The sequence below is a fragment of the Narcine bancroftii genome, chromosome 2, assembly GCF_036971445.1.
Source record: "Narcine bancroftii isolate sNarBan1 chromosome 2, sNarBan1.hap1, whole genome shotgun sequence".
NCBI classification, from domain to species: domain Eukaryota; kingdom Metazoa; phylum Chordata; class Chondrichthyes; order Torpediniformes; family Narcinidae; genus Narcine; species Narcine bancroftii.
The window spans coordinates 194,552,150-194,575,345 of NC_091470.1; the positions used below are offsets into that span (position 1 = coordinate 194,552,150).

Below are 23,196 nucleotides of genomic sequence, written 5' to 3' on the forward strand. Positions count from 1 at the left end.
CCCCCGGGGGCCACACCACATCTAAGGAAGAGCCATGTTTTCTTTTTAAATCACACAACACAAATATTTTTATGTAGTCGGTAGGAGAGAAGTGCAGAAGAAATCAACATGTCTGCTTCACAGGGAAGGGGCCCCATAAACTTTGAGCAGAGTCCGGGGTGGGCGGGGGGATAGCCTAAAATGGGTTGGGAATGGCTGGTTTGGAGGAATACGGGCCCAATGCAGGAAAACAGGACTAGCATAGACAAGATGGGCTGAAGGGTCTGTTTCTGTGCTGCGAACCTCAAGAATTTATTCCTTGCTGTTATCAGGTTTTTGAATGGACCGACCGCTTGGTGCTGAAAGATGATGCCCCTGCCCTGTTTAACTGTCCTTGTCTCCATCCCCTAATACTGTGCTTTGCAACTCCTCACCCTGCTCTCTTTTATAATTGCACTAACTGGTGGATTGAAGTATCAGTTGACTTTCCTGGATAGCACCCAAAAAAAGCTTCCAGTTGCATCTTGGCTCATGACTCTGTAAACATGGTTAAATAATTAAGGTCTGAAGAAATCCCTCCAAGCGAATGCTCTTCAATCTGGAAGTTGAGCCCTCTTGACCTAGACTCTCCTGCCACCTTTCTACGTCTACTCTGTCCACGCCTTTCAACGTTCGAAATGCTTCAATGAGATCCCCTCCTTATTCTCCTAAATTCAAATGAGTGCAGGCCAAGAGCCATCAAACACTCATCATATGAAAACCCCCTAATTCCTGGAATCAGTTTGTGAACCTCCTCTGAACCCTCTCCAATATCAGCACATCCTTTCTTAATCGAGGAGCCCAAAACTGCTCCCAATCCTCCACGTGAAGTCTCACCAGGGCCTTGTAAAACCTCAACATCACATCCCTACTCTGATATTCGATTCCTCTTGATTGGAGTGGGAACTGATAAGGAGGAGGATGGGGTTAGTGGGAATCTGGTTTTATTTCCACTTGTCCCTCGTTGTGGCAGAAATAGTTTGGGAAGAGATGCTGGAAGTAGCCTAGGCAAGTGCATCTTGGAGAACGTCAGTGTTGAAGTGAATTAAGGAAGAAGTCAAGAGAACAGAAACCAGTCATCGAGGGCTCAGCAGTGGAGAAGGTTAATGACATCACATTCCTGGATGTCAACATCTCCGAGGATCTGTCCTGGAACCTCCATGTTGATGCAATCATGAAGGAGGCTGGCCAGCGGCTATAATTTGTGAAGACTTTGAGGAAATTCGGTCTGTCACCAAAGACTCTTGAAAACTCCTACAGGTGGACCACTGAGAGCATTCTGGCTGTTTGCATCACTGCCAACGCTCAGGACAGGAATAAACTCGAGGGTTGTTAACTTGGCCTGCGACATCACAGGCACCAGACTTCACTCCATCGAGGACATCTACAAGATGCAGTGACTTAAGAAAGCAGCCTCAATTCTCAAGGACCACTCACTACCCAGGCTGTGCCCTATTCACTCTGCTACCATTGGGAAGGAAGTTGAGGAGCCTGAAGACAAGCACCCAGTGACACAGGGCAGTTTCTTCCCCTCCGCCATCAGATTCCTGAATGTTTAATGAACCACAGACACTGCCTGACTTTGACTTTTTCTTTGGGAAGGGGGAGATGAATTTGGTGGGGCAAGTCACTGAATGGTCGGATAGCTCCCTTGAATACGGTGACCAGTCTGGTGAAAAATATTTTCTGTTAGGTATTTAAATGTATTAATGTTTAGAATATTATTGGGTTCTTTTTATTGTCTTTATGAGGTATGTTGGATCCTTGCGGGAAGTTCTTGCTCCCTTGAAGTTAACAAAGTCTTTGTGTGGCAGACTCATTGCAGAGAAAGGAGCCCTTGGGCACACCTGCTCAATACATACCTCGTACTCTTCCATCATCTTGCGAATGCCATTTCCCTTTTGCCCAATGATGTATCGATGCAGGTCAAAGGGAACTTGCAGATCCACAGTGACTGGGACCAACGCCTGGGTGATACAAGAGCAGCTTCAGCATGACACACTGACCTTCACTTGACAAGGCACTTTCCATGACCATGGATGCTCAGCAGAGATCAGTGATCGGAATCAACCTCAAACAGAAAACACACCATCCTAGGGCAGGGATAGGATGGACCAGATACAGTGAAGCTCCCTCCGCACTGTCCCATCACACACTCCCGGGACAGACACAGAGTGAAGCTCCCACTGCACTGCCCAATCACACACTCCCGGGGTCAGACACAGAGTGAACCTCCCACTGCACCGTCCCATCACACACTCCCAGGGTCAGACACAAAGTGAAGCACCCATCTCACCGACCCATCACACACTCCTGGGGTCAGACACAGAGTGAAGCTCGCACCGCACCATCCCATCACATACTCCTGGGGTCAGAAACAGAGTGAACCTCCCTCCGCACCACCCCATCACACACTCCCAGGGTCAGACACAGAGTGAAGCACCCACCGCACTGTCCCATCACACACTCCCGGGGTCAGACACAGGGTGAAGCTCCCTCTGAACTGTCCCATCACACACTCTCGGGGTTAGACACAGAGTGAAGCTCCTTTACACTGCCCCATCACACACTCCCAGGATAGGGATGGGAGGGTTAGACACAGAGTGAAGGATTACTAATATACAATAACATACTAATGAAGACTCTTACCACGAAGGGATAGGGAACACTTTGAGTGAGACACTGCAGGGGCGAGCGGCCTCAGCCAACTCTTCATTCTGGGTGCTGCCATTTTGTTCAAACCCAACTTTATTCAAACAGCTGCTCCAAGCAAAGAGGTGCTCAGCTGGCTGAATATTTGCTCTCATTTTCACCAAAAGTTTGTGTTACTTCAGGGAACATTTACTTTTACAAATTTAAACTTTATTCAAATTTTTGTTTATTCTTATTTATTTTAATTTCTGAATTTATTTACTTTCCTCAATTTTTTTTTTAAACAGTTGCTTGAGGTTTCTGGTTGCTTGAATTCTGGATAACATGGGTTTTACTGTACATAAATATTTTGTTGATTTACTCGATTACATGACACCGCTCGTCAATCATCAATTGCAGATTCTGGCAGAAAGGTGGCAGATGGGTTTCAATCCAGGTAAGTGTGAGGTGATGCTTCTGGGAAGGACAAACCAGGGTTAGTTAAGAGTGTGGGTGAATAGAGGGGCCTTGGGGTCCAAATCCATACATCCCTCAAGGTCGCCACACAGGTTGATAGGATGGTTAAGAAGGTCTATGGGATGTTCAGCTTCATTAATAGGGGGATTGAATTCAGGAGCAGAGAGGTCATGTTATAACTCTACAAATCTCTGGTAAGATCACACTTAGAGTATTGTGTTCAGTTCTGGTCACCTCATTATAGGAAGGATGTGGAAGCTGTAGAGGGGGCAGAGGGGATTCACCAGGATGCTGCCTGGATTGGGAAACAAGTTTTATGAGACAAGGTGAGCCGAGCTGGGACTTTTCTCTTTGGAGCGTAGAAGAATGAGAGGAGACTTGCTAGAGGTCTACAAGATTATGAGAGGCATAGAAAGGGTGGATGGCCAGTGCCTGTTTCCCAGGATCAGCAAACACCAGGGGGCATCTGTACAAGGTGAACGGAGAGAAGTTTAGGGGAGTAAGTTGTTTACACAGAGAGTTTTGGGGGCCTGGAATGCCTCGTCAAGGGGTGGTGGTGGAGGCTGAAACTTTGGGGTGTTTAAGAGACTTAGACAGAGGGTTTGTACTTTTTTTTTAGGAATACATGTGTTGGCACATCACCGAAGGCCCTGTACTGTGCTGTAGTGTTCTATGTTCTAACCTTACAGCCTGCGGGAAGAAGCCATTTCCCAGCCAGGCAATTTTGATGCTCCTGTACCTCATTCTTGATGGAAGTAGTAGTATCAGGTTGGCCTTCGGGGGGTAGAGCACACCCTCAAAGTATCTCTGGGACCCTCAGACCAGATCAGGTGGCCCAATGATGCAACCCTTACAGACCGACGTGGGAGATGGTGACCTACCAGTAACGCCTCACGTGCTGCCTCGCACTTCTCCTTCCGGCCTGAGACGACAATGACATCACACTTCCTGGGTGTGTGGTCCACATCCCGAAGGTCAGAGTTCAGGTCACCATTCTCCTGAGGATGATGGTCTGGACCTGCTTGATGGCAAGACAACAGCAGAGGTCAGGGAGCTCTCATCAGACGCCAATTGGAGGAGCAACACCTGGTATTCCATCGGGACACTCTCCAAACGCCAATAACCCCCCCCTCTCCCCTGAATATCTCTCCCTTTCCCTCTGTGTGGGGCTTTCTCTGGCGCTCTGGTTTCCACCCATCCTCTAAAACGATATTGGGTTTGGAGGTTCATTGGTGTTTTTGGGCAGTGCAGGTTCGTGGGCTGGAAGGGCCTGTTCACCCAAATTAAATCTCTCCACATTTTCGTCAACTGCTCCCAGATTTTACTGTTCTACTGTAGTGCTGTACAGCACCATCAACCCAGGTTCGAATTCGGCAACGCCCGTAAGAAGTTTGTGTGTTCCCTCCGTCACCTGTGTGGGTTTTCTCCAGGTGCTTCAGCTACATTCAAAAACGTATGGGAGGGTGTAAGTTAATTGGGCATGTGCTAGAAGGGGTTGTAACAGTGCCGTATGTCTAAAAAAAAAACTTCTTTAAAAGGTCATGAACCATGCAGTGGGATCCCTGCTTCCTGTGGTCAACGTCATTCTTGCTCTAAAATTTTAAATTTATATTCAGACATACAACACAGTTACAGGCCATTCCGGCCCACGAGTCCACGCCGTCCAATTACACTACAACCCCCAGTATGTTTCGAATGATGGGAATGGGAAAAACATACAATTCGAACCAGGGTCACTGGCGCTGTAACAGTATCGTGCTAACCGTGTTGCCCCCGTAGAACACTACAGCACAGGCCATTTGGCCCTTCTAGTCAGTGGCAAAATATTATTCTGTTACTCCCATTGACCTGCACACAGTCCATATTCCTTCCAGACCTCTCCCATTCATGTATTGTTACAGAGTTCTGTGTTGTGTGGTTTTGTGTTGGAAAGTGACAGTTTGCCTTAGAGAGCCAAGGTGAAAGTGGACTGTTGAGAGAGTCCACTGTTGGGAGACGGACTGGGCATGTGCAGAAGATGACCTAGAGATTTCTGGACTTGGAAGACAAGCCTGGGAGGCAGTTTGGAATGTTGGGCATTTTAAAAGGGATGAACATTCCGAAGGCAGCCGGAAGGATCCGGACCAAGCCATTGTTTCTCTCTCTGCGAGCAACACAAGAAGACAACTTCAAATTTTGTGCTCTCTCTCTCTCTCTCTCTCACTCAAAGATTTTTTGGCTTCAGTTTACCAAACAAACTGAATTTTGTTTATGATCCTTGCTTCAGTTGAGATTGAAGTTTTGTGAGTCTTGTGTGCTTTGTTTCTAAGTTTTTCTGTGGGCTAATTGGAAATATAACTTAGACTTTAATTACATATGTTATATTTAGGCTGGGGAATTTATTAGTTTTACACTGTTATAGAAATTTGCATAGTAACCAGTGGGCATTGTTATAAAAGGGGGGGGATTTTGAATTAAAGTTTGAAGGTGAATTTTTGTTAATAAAGTAATTGTTCATCTTTACCCCTGTGTGATATGCCTACTTTGTGGTTGCTGGTTTGATCTTATAACATAATCTATCCAATTTATTCTTAAAACTTAAGAGTGAGCCCACATTTACTACATCATACGGCATCCACACCCCCACCAGTGTCTGAGTGAAGAAGTTCCCCATAATGTTTCCCCCTCTCGTATTTATTTCTCCCAATCTAAGTGGAAACAGTCGACTTGCATTTACTCATAATTCTGTAAACCCCTATCAAATCTCCCCTCATTCTTCTGCACTCCAAGGAATAAAGCCCTAACCTGTTTACTCATTCCCCGTAACTCAGCTCCTGAACTCCTGGCAATATCTTTGCCCTCTTTCATTCTTACTAATATCCTTCCTGCAGTTAGGCGATCAGAACTACCCACTATGTTGCCCCATTGGAACGTACCTTGGCTGTCGTCCCGCTCAGGAAATTTGATCTGTACGTCGTAATCCCTGGTGATTTGTTGCACCTTGGAACCCTTCAGACCCATGACCGCTCGATGGAACCGCTGTGGGATCACACACTCCAGGCTCACCTGGGCCTCCTGAGATGGTGCAAACAAACAAACATCAGAACAACTAGCCACCAGCAATTCTCTGGTGGGGGGATTCTTCAACTCAACGTGGTAGAACTTTATTAGTTCAAGTTCACGGTCACGCTTATCAAGATACAGTGATAACGTTGGTTTTCTCAGCAGCCTACCGGATTATGAGAGGCATAGATGAGCTGGACCACCAGCGCCTTTTCCCCAGTGCAACAGAGGACATCGGTTTAAGGAGAGTGGAGAATATTTAGGAGATGTCAGTGGTAAGTTCCCCTCCAACCCCCACAGAGAGCAAGTTGGTGCCTGGAATGAATTGCTGGTGCTAATACTGGAGGCTGTTCACATTCAGATTTATTGTCCGAGTACATACATGACATCACACACAGCCCTGAGATTCCTTTTCCTTACCACTTATTGGTAGTGCAAAAAAAACCTGTGCACAACGTACACATGCAAGTAAATAAAATGTAAACAAACTGACTGTGCAAAACAGAGAGAGAAAAAAAATCAATAAAGTGCGAAGTTAAACAAGTCCCTGATTGAGTTTGTCGTTGAGGAGTCTGATGGTGGAGGGGGAGCAGCTGTTCCTGAACCTGGTGGTGCAAGTCTTGTGGCATCGAGACCTTTCCTCTGGTGTAGGATCCTTGATGCTCACTGCTGCTCTCTGATGGCAGCGTTCCCCGTAGATGTTCTCGACAGTGGGGGAGGGTTTTGCCTGTGATGCCCAAGGCTGTGTCCACTACCTTTTTGCAGAACTTTTCACTTGGGGGTATTGGTGTCCCCAAACCAGACCGTGATGTAGCCAGTCAGCACATTTTCCACCACACATCTGTAGAATTGTACCAGGGGTGTAGGTTAATTGGGTGTATATCGGGCAGCACGGACTGGTGGACTGAAAAGGCCTGTTACTGTGTTGAATGTCTAAATTAATTTTAAAAATTGCCAGGGTTTCCGATATCATAGCAAACCTCCACAAATTGCTGAGGAAGTACTGATGTGCTTTCTTCACAATGCTGTTAGTGTGTTGGGTCCAAGAAAGATCCTAGAGATAGTGACTCCCAAGAACTTAAATAAGCTCACCCTCTCCACTGCTGATCCCCCAACGATCTCTGGATCGTTCACCTCTACAACAGGAACAGTGAAAAGACTCTTAGACAGGCACGTGAATGCAAGAGAAATAGAGGGTTTGGGTGGAAGGGAGGTTTACATGGGTCAGTCTATTCTGGCTTGCTTGCTGGAAAAAAGATGTCAAGTATGTACTCTGACAATAAACCTGAATTTTTGACAAAATCGTGGGCTACTGGGCCTGTATTGTATTGTAACTCAAAACGGTCAACCGGTTTACCTATCTTGGCTGCACCATTTCATCGGATGCAAGGATCGACAATGAAATAGACAAGAGACTAGCCAAGGCAAATAGCGCCTTTGGAAGACTATACAAGAGTCTGGAAAAACAACCAACTGAAAAACCTCACAAAGATTAACGTATACAGAGCCGTTGTCATACCCACACTCCTGTTCGGCTCCGAATCATGGGTCCTCTACCGGCATCACCTATGGCTCCTAGAACGCTTCCACCAGTGTTGTCTCCGCTCCATCCTCAACATTCATTGGAGCGACTTCATCTCCAACATCGAAGTACTCGAGATGGCAGAGGCCGACAGCATCGAATCCACGCTGCTGAAGATCCAACTGCGCTGGGTAGGTCACATCTCCAGAATGGAGGACCATCGTCTTCCTAAGATCGTGTTATATGGCGAGCTCTCCACTGGCCACCGAGACAGAGGTGCACCAAAGAAGAGGTACAAGGACTGCCTAAAGAAATCTCTTGGTGCCTGCCACATTGACCACTGCCAGAGGGCTGATATCACCTCAAACCGTGCATCTTGGCGCCTCACAGTTCGGCGGGCAGCAACCTCCTTTGAAGAAGACCGCAGAGCCCACCTCACTGACAAAAGACAAAGGAGGAAAAACCCAACACCCAACCCCAATCAACCAATTTTCCCTTGCAACCGCTGCAACCGTGTCTGCCTGTCCCACATCGGACTAGTCAGCCACAAACGAGCCTGCAGCTGACGTGGACATTACCCCTCCATAAATCTTTGTCCGCGAAGTAAAGAAATGAAGTAGTTTGAGGCAACAGACTGGCTCAGACTGGCTTAAGAGGTGCCAGATATTGGAACCGGGATGTGAGAAGGTGCTGAGGGCACTGAAGGGTTCCTGACCGTGTTGGAGTCTCGGATCTGGAGCTCGGGTTGCCAATGGTTTGGACTGGACTCTTGTGTGGCTGCAGGGGCTGTGGGACCACTGGAGGAGAATCAACGGACACTCAGTAACTTGGGGGGCGGGGGGGGGGGGTGGGGGAGAGACTCTCCTTTGCTTCTCTCTCTTTCCGACTGTTAAGGGCACCGGGCAATTTATGCCGACGGTGATTCTTTATCTACCTTGCGGCAGACTAGAGGAAACTTTGTCACACATCACGTCCTTATTACCGTATAAATCGTTGTATAGGGCGATCCTGAAACTTAACCATTTTCCCTCGGGCTTTGACGCAATCTCGTGCATGCCTTGTTAGCTATTTACGAAGTCTCAGTGCTCCCCCGCGGGGTCCATCTGCCTGGTCTGACTGCTGGCGGCCCTGTACAAGCTTTAAGTGCCCGATAATGGTGGCTTATTTTAAAATATCCAAATAACACTTAAAATTTTATTAAAATAGCCTGATTTGGCTTTTATCAGCAGCCGATTTTTTTGGGGTGGGGTGTCTTATATAAAGGTTATCACTCAAAACCACCATTTTAGGTGGAAATTCCAGGGTCATCCTATCTATACATGAGCTGTCCCCTGCACGGCACACGATAGTGAAGTAATTTTTACAGCCAGGAGAACACGTGGAGGTAAAGACCCCCCCTCCCTCTCCACCTCGAGGTGCCTACCAGGTCCCCGATGATCTCCTGGATGCGACGCTTCGCTGCCTCCACACAATCCTTGGCCCCCTTGAGCATCACTCGATCACTCTGCACCCCCGTGCGGGGGAAGCTGACGGTCACGCCGCCATATTCCTCAGCAATCTCGCGCAGTACCTGCCCTCGGCGCGCCACGAAGTGCCGGTGGTACTTGGGCTCCACCAGCATCAGGTCCTCGACGACGTCGTCCTGCGGGAGAGGGGCAAGGGGAGGAGGGGGGCGATCAGGGCTGGGGCCTTCGGTCCCCTGACTACACTCACTCTTCCCAACCACCCCTCCCCATCACTAACCCTCTGCCCCACCCTTTCAAACTATCACACAAAGGAGCAGTCTGCTGGAGGAACCCAGTGGGTCAAGCAGTTCCTGTAGAAGCCTGGTTTCAATGAAAAGTTCTGGCATTGATATGTTGACCTCCCGCTGTTGCTGTTCGAGCCGCTGAGTTCCTCCAGCAATAATTTTATGCTCCAGATCCCCTCCAGTTTAAAATTCGCCTTCCAATCCCTCCGGGTTCTGCTCTTCCCCATCACTCTGTCTCCTTTCCTCCAGCTCTCCACCCCCTTCCCTCTTCATTCACAGAGCCATCCCCCCTCCCCCAACCACTTCCCAGCTTTTCTGCTCCTGCGCCCTCCCACCCCTGACCCTGTGCTCCTCCCCCCACCATTTTGTTTGGGCACCTGCCTGCTGTTTACTCGTACCTTGATGAAGGGCTCGTGCCTGAAACTTTGGTTATGCATCTTTATCTTTGCTCCATAAAGAACAGTGTGTCGAGTTTCTCCAGCAATTTTGTGTAAATTCCAACCTGTCCCATCCCAGCTACTGATTATAGCTTACCAATTCTACAATTCTATCTCAACACTGCTGCCGCAAAACAGCAGATTCTGTGACACGTTCATGACGATAAACTGGATTTTCATTGTTCTGGGAACTATTGTGTGTTCGATGGGTCGACCAGCCCCTCCTCTCATTAGGAAAATGAGTAAAACTGTATAGACGTGTAATCATCGATACCATGTAATAGTCCATCCAGTCACTCCTCCTGCATTTTTGGCCCAAAAATTGCACGCATTTGTATGACCCATGTAAATGTCAACCCTTTTTTTTGGACTGCCTGGCCATCCAAGCTCCCAACAATCCTCGCCTTGGCAGCCCACCCACTGGAGCTCCCGACGCCCTGACCACAGATCCTTGCGCCGACCGCCTGCCCATTCAAGCTCCCAATGCCCCAGGCTTAGATCCTTGCCCCGACTGCCTGCCAATTCAAGCACCTGACACCCTGACTGCCTGCCCATCCAAGGTCCTGATGCACCCTGACTATGGACTCACAACCTGGTCCCAGCCATCCGAGTTCCCGACGCATTGAACAATGCAGGAGTACGTACTCACTGTGGTCAAAAGTATGCCCTGTGTAGAAATCGACCCCTCCAAATATGACCCGAAAAATTGGTCCAACATAAATATACGTGGTAAGGACTCGTTGGAATGCAACACCCAGAAGTCGTGATGGTCTTATGTTGCGGAGGAAGGTGGTCACTCACCAGGTTTTTGATGAGTATCTCCAGCTCTTTGTGGGCTTGCTTAATCGCCTCCTCTCTCCCGACGATGGTGATCAGCTCCTGGTCCCGGTCGTCCGCTGTCGGGAAGATGATCCGGGCCCCGGTGCGGTCACGCACCTTTCGGATGTTCCCACCGCCGCGTCCGATGAGGAACTTGTGGTACTCCTGTTTGGCGTGCAGTTCCACCATGCAGTTGTTCATTTGCTGCGGGTGGGGGGATTTTGGGGAGGGGGAGAAAAGAAACAGTGGAGGCGACCTTGGTGAATATATTTAAGACAAAGTTAGAGAGATTTTTACATAGTGGGGGAATAAGGGGAAAAGGCAGGTTGGTGGAGATGAGATCAGCCATGACCTCATTGAGTGGTGGAGCAGGTTTGGTGAGACTCCTGCTCCTCTTTCTAATGTTCTAATGCTGTATGACCTACCAAGTTTCTACAGCACGTTTGTGCCCTGCACTCGACCCCAGCGTCTGTGGACTTCCTTGTGTAACACAAGGTGCTTTCGCATCCCCAGTCTCCGGGAGATGCAGTCTGTGTAACACAAGGTGCTTTTGCATCCCCAGTCTCCGGGAGATGCAGTCCGTGCCACCCAATTGACCTACAGCCCCTGGTACGGTTTTGAAGGGTGGGAGGAAACCAGATCTTCTGGAGGAAGTAGGCATGGGAAAAACGTACAAACTCCTTGCAGACAGCACCAGATTCGAATCCCGGTTCCCACTGCTGGCGCTGTAATGGCGTTGCACTAAAAAGAATAACATATTAAATAAAAGTTTAGATAAAGGTTTAAAATTGTAAAAGTAAAGGATCACCGAAGGAACACGCATCCCCTTGATGAAGATAGGAGCAAACGTTCAGCTAGTGGAGCGCCCAGTCGTGCCCAGTCCACAGAGGCTGTTTGAATAAAATGGCGGCGCCCAGGATGAAGAGCCAGACGATGCCGCTCACCCCTGGGGCAACTCTCCCAAAGTGTCTCCCTATCCCCGCCTGTTAAGAGATTTTATTAGTATTGGGTATATTAGTAAGGCCAATATACGCAGGGGAGGGAGGGTTAATTATGACAGACACGGTTAGTGTAGCAGTTAGTGCAACGCTGTTACAGCACCAGTGAACTGGGTTCGAATTTAAATGTTGTGTTACGGGAATTACCTGATTAAAGTGAACTTTAGATAATTAAAGATTTTTTTCAAATGACTTTACATTTTGAACTGTCTTCTTTCTCTTGAACTGTGTATTCTTAATACAGGTGAGTTAGGCTTGTCTCAGTCAACCGGAAAATTCACATTTCCAACATCCACAATCTCCGTAGGTGCCAGACAATGGGGATTCTACTGGGATAAATGTCTGAATTTCTGTTTAAAAGGCTTCTTGGTTGTGTCACAAGTGATAGATTGGTGCAAACACAAGGAACAATTCAGACAGCAGTCTGTGCGTTTCTGCTCTCCAGTTTCAAGCAGCAGGAAGGTGAAAGAGGAGAGGAGGGACAATCAGTAGGAGAGCAGAACTCCAGGCCAATGGGAATCAATACCCTCTCTACTCACGGGATATTAATGAACCAGACGCGAGTTTCGTATTTTATTATCGATGTCAGCTTTTTGTTTTAAATTATAGATTTGATTGAAGTTCCAAAGCATTAAATCATCATTGCCAGCCACAATGCTACTGTGCCACTTGGAGACCTGTAAAAGCTCAAAACATGGTGGAGGAACTCAGCAGATCTCGCAGCGTCCAGAGGAGGTTAAGCTATATCATCAACATTTCGGGCCTGAGCCCTTCAAAGGCTGGGGAAGGGAAAAGAGGGCAGGGGGAGGAGTACAGACCAACAGACTAACAGCTAATTGGTTATGGATGGGGATGGGAGAGAGGGAAGGTGAGAATTGATTGGTAGGGGGGGTGGCCCTGAGGCATAGCACCTCATCTTCTGTCTGGGCACCTTCCAACTGGACGGTATTAACATCGACTTCGGCCGCCTGCCTATCCCCACATCTCCATTCCTCTCTGTCTCTCTGCTTCCTTTTCCCCATTGCTGCATTCACAGGCTGCGGAAAAGGTTACACTGTACCCTTCCCCTGCCCTTTCATTCAGATGCCTGCCTGCGGTTGAAGAAGGGGTCGGGCCCGGAACATCAGTTATGTATCTTTACCTCCAATGGATGCTCTGAGACCTGTTGAGTTCGTCCAGCATCTCTGCATTTCTTAATGTACCGTAAACACTCATATGAAAGTCAAGTTTTTAAGACATTTTTTACATGTTGAATTTAGGGGGTCGACTATTACACACAAATCACTTTTGACTGCGGTAGGTATCTGTGCCGTTTAAGGCATCAGGGGTGGCTCAGATGGGTAGGCAGCTGGACTGGGTGGTAGAACTAAAGCACACTACAGCACAGGGAAACAGGCCATTTAGCCCCTCTAGACTGTGCAGACCATCATCTTGCTCATCCCACTGACCTGCTCCCATTCCAGAATCCTCCAGGCCTCTCCCATCTGGCAAATTTACTCTTAAAACACACGATTGCATTCACATCAGATGGCAGCTCATTCCACACTCCTACCACTCTCTGTGAAGAACTTCCCACAAATGTTCCCCCTAAACCCTTCCCCCTTTCAGCTTAAAAACTAAGACCTCTTGCATTTATTGTCCCCAAGCTACGTGGAAAAAGCTTATTTGCATCCACTCCGTCTATACCTCTCCTAATCTTGAAAACCTCAATCAGATCTTGCAATGCTTCAAAGAGACTGTAGCCCTTCCCACTGGCACCTTGTCCCAGGTATTTACCGGTTAAGGGTCTAGTGGAAAAGGAAAACAATCAATACGCCAGCGTCCAATCACACCGGGGATTGCCATTCTTGACCCCTACTCATCCCCACGTCAGCTGACGCAGGCGTGCTGATTAAACCAGTAGAAAACGGACAACTTTCATCCGTTCCATTCAAAGGTCGGCTCTCCAATCCCCGGGGATGAGTTGAGTTCAGTGGAAGAGCAGTCAATGCCCTGGTTAAAGGTGGTCCAGGGGAAACAGCCCAAACGGCCTCTATCCCCGGACACGGCCCGGCCAATTCACTGGGATGCCAGTGGAAAAAGGGCTTGTGATTCCTGATTGACTCCCCGGCCAAAGGAAATGCTATTCCATATCCAAGCAACGCTGCAGATGCTGGAGGAACTCAGCGGGGTCAGGCAGCATCCGTGGAAGGGGACGGACAACATGAATGAGCGCCGTTGGTGAACTACCTTTTCCTCAGCCAGCTGAAGCAGCTGCTTCCTCGCCTTCTCCACCTCCTCCACGGGACCTCGCACGGTCACTTTGTCGCTGCCCGAGCCTTCAGAGGGAAAATGGATGTGCACCCCTCCACATTCCTCCATTAGTGACCGCACCATTCGGCCCTTGGCCCCGATCAGAGAGTTGTGCAGTTTGGCCGGGATCAACACATCCACCTCCTTAATGTTCGCCTGAGGTGGAGACAGCAACAGTTGAATAAGAGATAAAAACCCTCCCCACCGTCGAGAACATCTACAGGGAACGCTGCCGTCGGAGAGCAGCAACGATCATCAAGGACCCACACCACCCAGCACATGTTCTGTTCTCGCTGTTGCCATCAGGAAAGAGGTATCAGGGCCACTGTTTGTAATTAAACAGTTCACGTGTATTCTTTCGCCTTCTCGATTACTGAGCTCACCAGTTCAGTCTTCCTTCTTAATGATGATCCAAACTGTTGATTTTGGTCATCCTAAGGTTTGGGCGATGACTCTTACTGTATTATTCTTGTTTTTCAGCCTCATAATGACTTTCTTTGACTTTCAATGGCACAATTCTGGCCCTTGTGTTGTGAAAAATGACAACTACAGACTCCAAAGGGGATCAAAAGCTTAGAAGCCCAGCTCCCTTCTACTTGCACCAATGAAACAATAAACACACCTGAGTTCTCCCAAACACCTGTGAAACCAAATGTCCCAAACATTACGGTGCCCTGAAATGAAGGGACTATGTATACAAAGTGTGGTAATGTCTACAAATAACCTATAATAAAATCTGGAATGTGCACGTTAATCACATGTGAATTGTTTGATTACAAATTTAAAACTGTGGAGCATAGGGGAAAATGAAGGAAAAAAGTGTCTTTGTCCCAAACATTTTGGAGGGCACGGAGAATGGAAAAAAGTTTGAGAACCACTGTTTTAATCATCCCTCATTGCCTCGTTACGTGCACGGTTTCAGAACTTCAAAGGAAATGGGCCAATGACAATTTTTCTCAAGCAAAATATTTCAGTAACAATTGGGCCTCGAGCAATGATTCTCAGCCTTCCTTTCCCACCCACATCCCACCTTAAGTAATTCCTTACTAATCACAGAGCACTGATGGCAAAAGGATTACTTAAGGTGAGTGGAAAGGAAAAGTTTGGGAAACCCTAGTTTAGAGAGATATGGGCCAGTGGGATGAGTGTGGGCAAGATGAACTGAAGATCTCCATGGCAATTTATTTGTAAAGTTGAGGGAGAGAGGGTTAATTATGACGACGGCATGGTTTGTGTAGTGGCTGGCGCAATGCTGTCACAGTGTCAGCGACCAGGATTCAAATATAAATTTTGTATGTTTACGGGAATTACCTGATTAAAGTGAACTTTACAAAATTAAATACTACAAAACTGATTTTTTTTCAAATTACTTGACATTTTCATTGCCTTTTAAAATGGTCTATTCTTAATGCTGGTGTATCTGCCAGGCATTGCAAAAGTCTCAAGCAACCGGAAAACTTATCTGGCATTCACCAATCCCCGGTTCTGATTACCAGGGGTTTTACTGTATTATTATGAGAAAATTAAAGGAAACTTTGAATCTTGGTGGGGGGGATGGGGGGGGGGAAGAATCTGTGATATCAGGAGTAAAATTTGGAATGATTTAAATATGTTTAATGGTGAGGCTGAAAGATTGGACAGAAACCTCCCGTTACGATGTACCAGTTCTCGTTGGATGGATAAGATGCGGTCTCGGGCAGCCTCGCAGTTTGCTTTCTTCCCTGTGATCATGATCACTTCTGAGTTGCTGTTCTCTGTGGGGAGGTCAATCTTCGTGTTGGTTTCTTCGCGGATCTGTGAACGAGCAGAAGAGCACAAGTCAGAGGTCTGGGCACTCGAACATGTGAGCACCGAGAAGCAGTGAAGTATCGTGCAGTGGAGGCTGATGTGAATGGACGTCCTTCTTAAAAGTGGGCTCGAGAAAGAGAGTAAAGATAGAGATGCATTTTAAATGTAAATTTTTAAATTTTAAATTTAGACCTACACCATGGTAACAGACCCGTGCTGCCAAATTTCACCCAATTGACCCACAAGCCCCGCTATGTACCAAACGGTGGGAGGAAACAGGAGCCCCCAGGGTAAGTACTGTAGAGATGCAGCTTGGAAGCTCCCATACACACCAACCATTCTTTTACTTTAATCCAATATCATTGGACAACGAAGATTTTGCTTCCTGAACACTTTTAGATGTATTTTATGGATTTTGGGCTGCTGATCTCGAAAAGATTTCCTATCACGTACCGATTTTTAGAAACAACCTATTTTTGTGATTTCCTTCATATTTTAAGTCTACTTCAAGCAGACAAAACCATGAAGTGTAACACGTCATTGAAAATTCATTCCCTGCATTCGCGTGTGGACTTTTTCCCTGCTGATCTTGGTGCAGTCAGTGATGAACACGGTGAAAGGTTTCACCGGGACTTTGCGACCATGGAAAAGCGCTATCAGGGTAACTGGAATCCATCGATGCTGGCTGACTATGGTTGGACACCGACTCGAGAGGCATCATATGCTAAATACAAATGAAAATCAGCGGCAAAGCATTTTTAGGTAAGTTTAACTGATGCAATGTGTCAGCGTCGTTATGCAGTTTAACACGCTAAATTCAATAAAAGTTAATTTAATGTTTCTCCAACTTCCTTTGTGATATAGTAAATTTGAAATTATCTTTGTGTTCAGCTTGAAGATCATAATCCCGTTTCTTTTCAGGAAGCAAACCTTCTGAAAAATTGGTGTCCAGTGTAATATCCCTCTTTTTATTCTTCCCCTCCCCACCCCCCAAACGCAGGTTTTGCTGCCCTGCTCGACTGTGCTTGTTCTCCGCGACCCTCCATTCGAGGAAGATGATGAAGTCTCATCCCTGAGCTGAAATTGCAAGACTGAAGATGGAAGGTAGACATTCAAGATTGCGTGCATGTGATGTCCCTTGGCTTGCTGTCCAAAAACATGAGTCCCCAAATCACAGCGACGCTGGCTGCCAAGTGCTTTGGGGCATCCTGCAGGGGTGGGGTTTCTAGAGTAATGTAGCATGGACACAGGCCATGCTGACCAACTATTTGGGAAGACAGGATTCATAGCTATCTCCGAGCTGCCTCAGTGTCAGCACCGACTGTCAGCCAGGGTCGTGCGCTCAGATCTCTGACTCAGAGTGGAGCCCCGTGTGACACCACCACAAACCTGGTCGGAGACATTTCTCTCCAGCTTGTACCTTTTTGATGTTGGCCCCTCCTTTACCGATGATGTTCTTGTGGAACTGTTTGAAGATTGGGATGGGAACGGAATAGCTGTTCTCGATCTGGCGAGAGAAAGGATCGGAAGAGTGGCTCAGTTATGGCACAGCGTCAACACTCCACACAATACATGCTGCGTTAAGTGAACTGGATTGTTACACCAGGTAACCCAGGCATTTTCCAACAGAACCTAACAGGCCCCGGTGAAGTGGGGGGGGGGGAGGGGGCACAGCACATTTACCATATATATTCGTGTAAACACCAACCTCCCCCCCCTTATTTTGGCCCAGAAATTGGGTGTTTTTGTATGATCCGTGTAAAAGTTGACCCCACTATTTTTGGTCCTGAACACTTGCCCATCCGAGCTCCTGATATCTCGATCACCCGCCCATCCAAGTTTCCGATGCCCTGACTGCAGATCCTCACCTCATGTAACATAAATACTGTATATGCCAGTGTATAGCATGACTCTGTATAGGACAACCCCAGGAATATGCACCTGAAATGCAGGTCCCGAGCTATACCTGCTGTATAAGACGTCTCCCCTCCCTCCAAGCCTGGCACTTATCACTGGGGTGATGCAGTCACAATATTTCAATGCCAAATTATCCTGTGAAGGTTTTAATTGTATTAGCATATTTTAAAATAAACTGTTTATTAGGCCGTTTTAAACCCTGCACAGAGCTGACGGCAGTCAGACTGGGCAGATAGACTCCACTGAGGAGAGTTGAGACTATGTCTCTGATTGCCGTTGTTGAGACTTCGCTGTCAAGGTTCGAATTATTAGACCCAGTGTGTAAGACGACCCCCAATTTTGAGGTGACGGTTTCGGGGATTGTCCTATATGCCAGTATATATGGTATTTTTTTAATGTGGTCGGTAGGAGAGAAATCCAGAAGAATCCAAAATTTGACTGTTTAACATGGAAGGGGGACCCGTAGACCTCACCACTCACCAAGTCAGCTATGATCTTCTGAAGGAACTTGCTGCATTTCTCCACCTCATTCTTTGGGCCGCGGAGCTGAACTATGTCACTCTTCGAGGCCGGGTCTGGAAAGTTGATGATCACCTAGAACGAGATGAAATGGAACAGTTGGGGGAAAATAATTTTCATCAAAGAACCAGAAGGTTTATTCAGTCCATGCACCCTGACAATGGAATAAAGAGGGGCCAGGAAGCTAATCAAGTCTGTTGAATGGGAACAGAGGGATGAGATTCAGATTTATTGTCAGAGTACATATAAGTCATCACATACAACACTGAGATTCTTTTTCCTGTGGGCCAGGCAGAATTACCACTTATTGGTAGTGCAAAAAATAAACTGTAAACCATGGGAACAGATAAAGAAATATAATCAAAATGACTGTGCAATACAGAGGAAAAATAAATAAATAAATAAAGTGCAGAGTGAAATGGACCCTGACTGAGTTTGTTGTTGAGGAGTCTGATGGTGGAGGGGGAGCCGCTGTTCCTGTACCTGGTGGTGCGAATCTTGTGGCCCCGATACCCCTTTCCTGACGGCAGCAGCGAGAACAGAGCATATGCTGGGTGGTGTGGATCCTTGATGATTGCTGCTGCTCTCCGACGGTAGTGTTCTCCGTAGATGTTCTCAACGGTGGAGGAGGGTTTTGCCCTTGGTGTCCTGGGTGGTGTGCACTATCTATTGCAGGAATTTACACTCAGGGGTATTGGGTCCTCGAACCAGATCATGATGCAGCCAGTCAGCACACTTTCTAGCCCACATCTGTGGAAATTTGCTAGGATTTCTGATGTCATTACCAAATCTGAGAAAGTAGAGGCCATGACGTCCTTTCTTCACAATGCCTTTGGTGTGTTGGGTCCAGGAAAGATCCTCCAAGCTAGTGACTCCCATGAATTTACACTCTCCACCTCTGATCTCCCAATGGATCATCCACCTCTGGTTTTCCCTTCCTGAAGTCGACAATCAGCTCCTTGCTTTTAGTGACATTGAGTGCAAGGTTGTTGGTGCACCTCTCGACCAAGTTCTCAATCTCCCTCCTGCAGGCTGACTCATTGCCCCCTTTTTTTAATCATTGCCCCCTTTTTCATCATCACCCCTTTTTAAAAAAAAATCATCACCCCCTTTTTATACAACCCACTACCGTGGTATCATCAGCGAATTTGTCGATGTTGTTGTATCAAGCTGCACAGTCCTTTGGGCTTGTTACGTGGGCTCAGAAGGAACATCAGCTGTTTCTCTTTCCACAGATGCCGCTCAGTGTTTATTGCATTCGAGAACCTAACTTCAACTGTACCAACCTGAAACAAACTCCAGAGGGTTGTTAACTCGGCCTGCGACATCACGGGCACCAGACTTCACTCCACTGAGGATGTCTACATGAGAAGAAAGAGGCCTCTATCCTCAAAGACCCCCACCACTCGGGTCATCCATTCTTCACTCATCGGGGAGGTGGTACAGGAGCCTGAAGACGAGCACCCAGTGGCACAAGGGCAGCTTCTTTCCCTCTGCCATCAGATTCCTGAACCACAGACACTCCCTCACTTTCTCTTATCATTTTCCTGGCACTATTTTTATTTATTTTGGAATGTGGTTTATAGAAATGTTTGCACTGTGATGCTGCCTCAAAATACTGAATTTTGTGACATAGCAGACAGAAGTTGCAGTATATGATATATATTCAATTTTTAGGTGACAGGAAAAGAAACCTTTGAAGGAATGACCTTACCTCAGGAAACTTGTCCCGGACCTCTTTGATCTTCTCTCCTTTCTGCCCAATGATCGATCGATGCAAACGCTGCTCAATAATCAGATCCTTCGTCCGCTCGTTCTCCTTACAAGAAAGGGGTTCAAAAGCGCAGGAGTCAATAATATTGGCATCCTCCTCGGAATTAAACCAGAGAGCCTGCAGACGCTGTGATTGCTGCTAATATACAAACATGCTGGAGAAATTCAGCAGGCCACATCACGTTCTTTGAGCAGGAAAGATGCATTAGCAACATTTCAGGTAGTGAGACTGTTGAACAATTCTAGAAACCCTTAACTTATTTTTATATGTATAGTAAAACCCATGATATCCAGAATTCAAGCAATTGGCAAAAAAAAATCATGGAAAATAATTTTTAAAATGTAAATAATTTTTAAAAAAATTAGTAAAAACAACGTAAATTTAAAACTGTAAATATACCCTGAAGTAATAATGTAAACCTTTGGTGAAGATGGGAACAAATATTCAGCCAGCGGAGGGAGGGCCTTGCTCAGGCTTTGCTCGTAGCAGCTGTTTAAATAAAGTTGTGTGAAACAGCGATGGCGTTGCCCAGGATGAAGAGCTGGTTGATGCCAGTTGCTGTTGGGGTGACTCTTAAAGTGCCTCCTATCCCTGCTTAGTAAGAGTTGCCCCAGTCAGAGGCATTATCTGTAAACTTGGGGAGGGGGGTGGTTAATTATCTATAATGCTATTGTTCATCTATCAGGCGGCTCCGTGGAGGGGGAGGAACCTGCAGATGCAGCGACAGTTAAATGTTTTCAAAAAATGTGACTGAAAATAAAGTAAAATGCTTCAAGGTTTATATATTTATGCAAGTGAAGTTTGTTCAGTGTAAGTACAGTGTAGTATTTTTGTATTTTAAACTGTTTATTCTTAATCCAGGTGTATTGGTTAGGCATTGTAAGAATAAGCCTCAAACAACCAGAACATAAACTTATCCAGCATCTACAAATCCCCATTGCTGCCAAATACCAGGGGGTTTTACTATATTTATTTGGATCGCTGTGCCTGCATATTGTTTGTGTGTAGGGTGGACTGTGGGTCAGTCTGTGTGCATGCACTATGGTCCGGAGATATGCTGTTTTGCCAGGTTGTACATGTAGAATAAAATGACAATAAACTTGAACTTCTTGAACTTCAATAGAACAAAGACACAACTTTAGATGATTTGACTTTCCAAAGCCACCACCAGAGTTAGGAATGAGGGAGGGGATGGAAAACATGAACAGCACAGGGAAGTTACAGAGGTGACGATCCTACAGGGCAGCGATCATGGCGGGGGACCAGCGAGGGGCTCAGCAGCTGAAGGACCCGCACAGGCTGCGTGCGAATTGCTTTCGGGGGGGAATCAGGATGGGCTGCTGGGGGCTGGTTCATGGGAACCAGGTGCGGAGCCAGGATTTGAGAGGGTGCTGAGGGAAGATTGGCTCCCGCAGGGGCCTTGGGCGCTGAAGGCTTCCTGATCGTATCAGAAGGTTTGGATCTGGTGCTCGGGTTGCCAATGGATCGTACAGGGGTCTGAACGGTTGCATGAGTGCTGGAGGCAAATCCACGGACGATCCGCGACTCTGAAGGGACTCTCTTTTTCTCTCATGCTGTAAGGGGCACCAGGAGACACTAATGGTGACTAATAGCTTACGGAAGAAAGAAGCAATTTCGTGTAATATTACATGTTCTGTACTGTTACATGTCAATAAAGGAATCTTGATGAGGTGATTAAAAGAACGCAAGCCAGAGAGATTGTACCTTGGGCCAGTGATGGGACAAGGAGGGGGTTGTAGCTCAAAGCCCGGGAGTCAAGCCCGGGAGGTTCTACAAATAGGTAGAGGAGAAATTAAGAGAATAAAGCCTTCAAAAATAAGAAGGAACAAAAGGGACATTAGAAGTGGAAGGTTTGGTTAGAGCAGTGGTTCTCAACCTGTTTCTTACCACTCACAACCCACTTCAAGTAATCCCAATGCCATCGGTGCTCTGTGATTAGTAAGGGACTGCTTAAGGTGGGATGTGGGTGGAAAGAAAAAGTTTGAAAACCACTGTTTTAATCGTCCCTCTTTGACTCATCATGTGCACGGTTTCAGAGCTCCAAAGGAAATGGGCCAATGACAATTTTTCTCAGGCAAAATATTTCTGTAACAATTGGGTCTAGAGCAGAGATTCTCAACCTTCCCTTCCCACTCACATCCTACCTTGAGCAATCCCTTACTAATCACAGAGCACTGATGGCCTAGGAATTACTTAAGGTGGGACGTGAGTGGAAAGAAAAAGGTTGAGAACACCCTGGGTTAGAGGAAACAAAATCATAATTACCATCCTGACCACCATCTCAAGCAGTTCCTTCTTGGCCAGCTGAACGCCCTGAGGATCTCCTTCAATCCGAACCAGGTGGCTCTTCTCGTTGTCCGGAGGGATGCGCACAGACACTTTGTACTGCTCCTTGATGCGATTTACTGAGGGGAGAAGGGAGGTCGGCCGTGTCAGGTTGTGGGGTGGGGTGGGGGGTTGTTGAAAGACAGACAGAAATCAAAAGGTTTTTTTTTAACAAAGTGAGTTTCTACAGCAACTTTTGGTTTCTGGAAATCCACAGAGGGAAACGATGGAGGCTCAAAGTGGATTCCTGTCCAAGGGAAGTTGGGATGAAAACAGTGGGGTAAAATATGAAAGTCTACAGACACAATGCCGGAGAAACTCAGCAGGCCACACAGCTTTATTTACATACATGTGTACCAGTAATAGTCAATACGTATAAATGTTGAACTCCCCCCACCCCCCAATTTTGGCCCTGGTCACCTGCTCACTGGAGCTCAATGCTCTGACTGCAGATACATGCCCCAGCTACCCTCCCGCCCATCTGAGCTCCCAATACCCTGACCACAGATCCACGCCCCAGCTACCTGCCCGAGTTCCTGACACCCGGCTTCCACCTGGTCCCACCCTTCCGAGCTCCTGATATGGGAGTTCGGTGATATCGGTGTAATAAACGACCCCATAAATTTTACTCTAAAAATAGGTCCACAAAATTTGACTATTACACACATATATAGGGTAGCAAAGATAAAGATGCATAACCAATGTTTTGGGCCTGCGCCCTTCATCAGAGTGTGATCAAAATGTAGGCAGGCACCTGAATAAAATGGTGGGGGGGAAGGGAGAGAGGGGAGGGGGTGGAGCACAGGCAGGAGATGATAGATGGATGGATGGGGGGGCCAATGAGGGAGGATGTTGGGTGAATCAGG

At 47.0% G+C, this 23,196-nt stretch overlaps 1 protein-coding gene across 5 annotated transcripts in view; it reads right to left on the reverse strand.

The window, feature by feature from the left end:
* The window catches only part of LOC138754895 (vigilin-like), a 107,853-nt gene that overhangs the window by 9,450 nt on the left and 75,207 nt on the right, over positions 1-23,196 (reverse strand). For 3 of the 5 annotated variants that reach the window (XM_069919852.1, XM_069919851.1, XM_069919853.1), the window contains exons 12-22: positions 22,271-22,410; positions 19,925-20,029; positions 18,172-18,285; positions 17,195-17,281; positions 15,649-15,780; positions 13,924-14,142; positions 10,679-10,900; positions 9,114-9,332; positions 6,042-6,180; positions 4,008-4,147; positions 1,881-1,985 (exon numbers count right to left, since the gene is read on the reverse strand). In XM_069919852.1, coding sequence (XP_069775953.1) covers positions 1,881-1,985; positions 4,008-4,147; positions 6,042-6,180; positions 9,114-9,332; positions 10,679-10,900; positions 13,924-14,142; positions 15,649-15,780; positions 17,195-17,281; positions 18,172-18,285; positions 19,925-20,029; positions 22,271-22,410 — 1,622 coding nt within the window. The remainder of the gene's footprint in view (positions 1-1,880; positions 1,986-4,007; positions 4,148-6,041; positions 6,181-9,113; positions 9,333-10,678; positions 10,901-13,923; positions 14,143-15,648; positions 15,781-17,194; positions 17,282-18,171; positions 18,286-19,924; positions 20,030-22,270; positions 22,411-23,196) is intronic. The other 2 variants (XM_069919854.1, XM_069919856.1) reach the window with 2 other exon arrangements.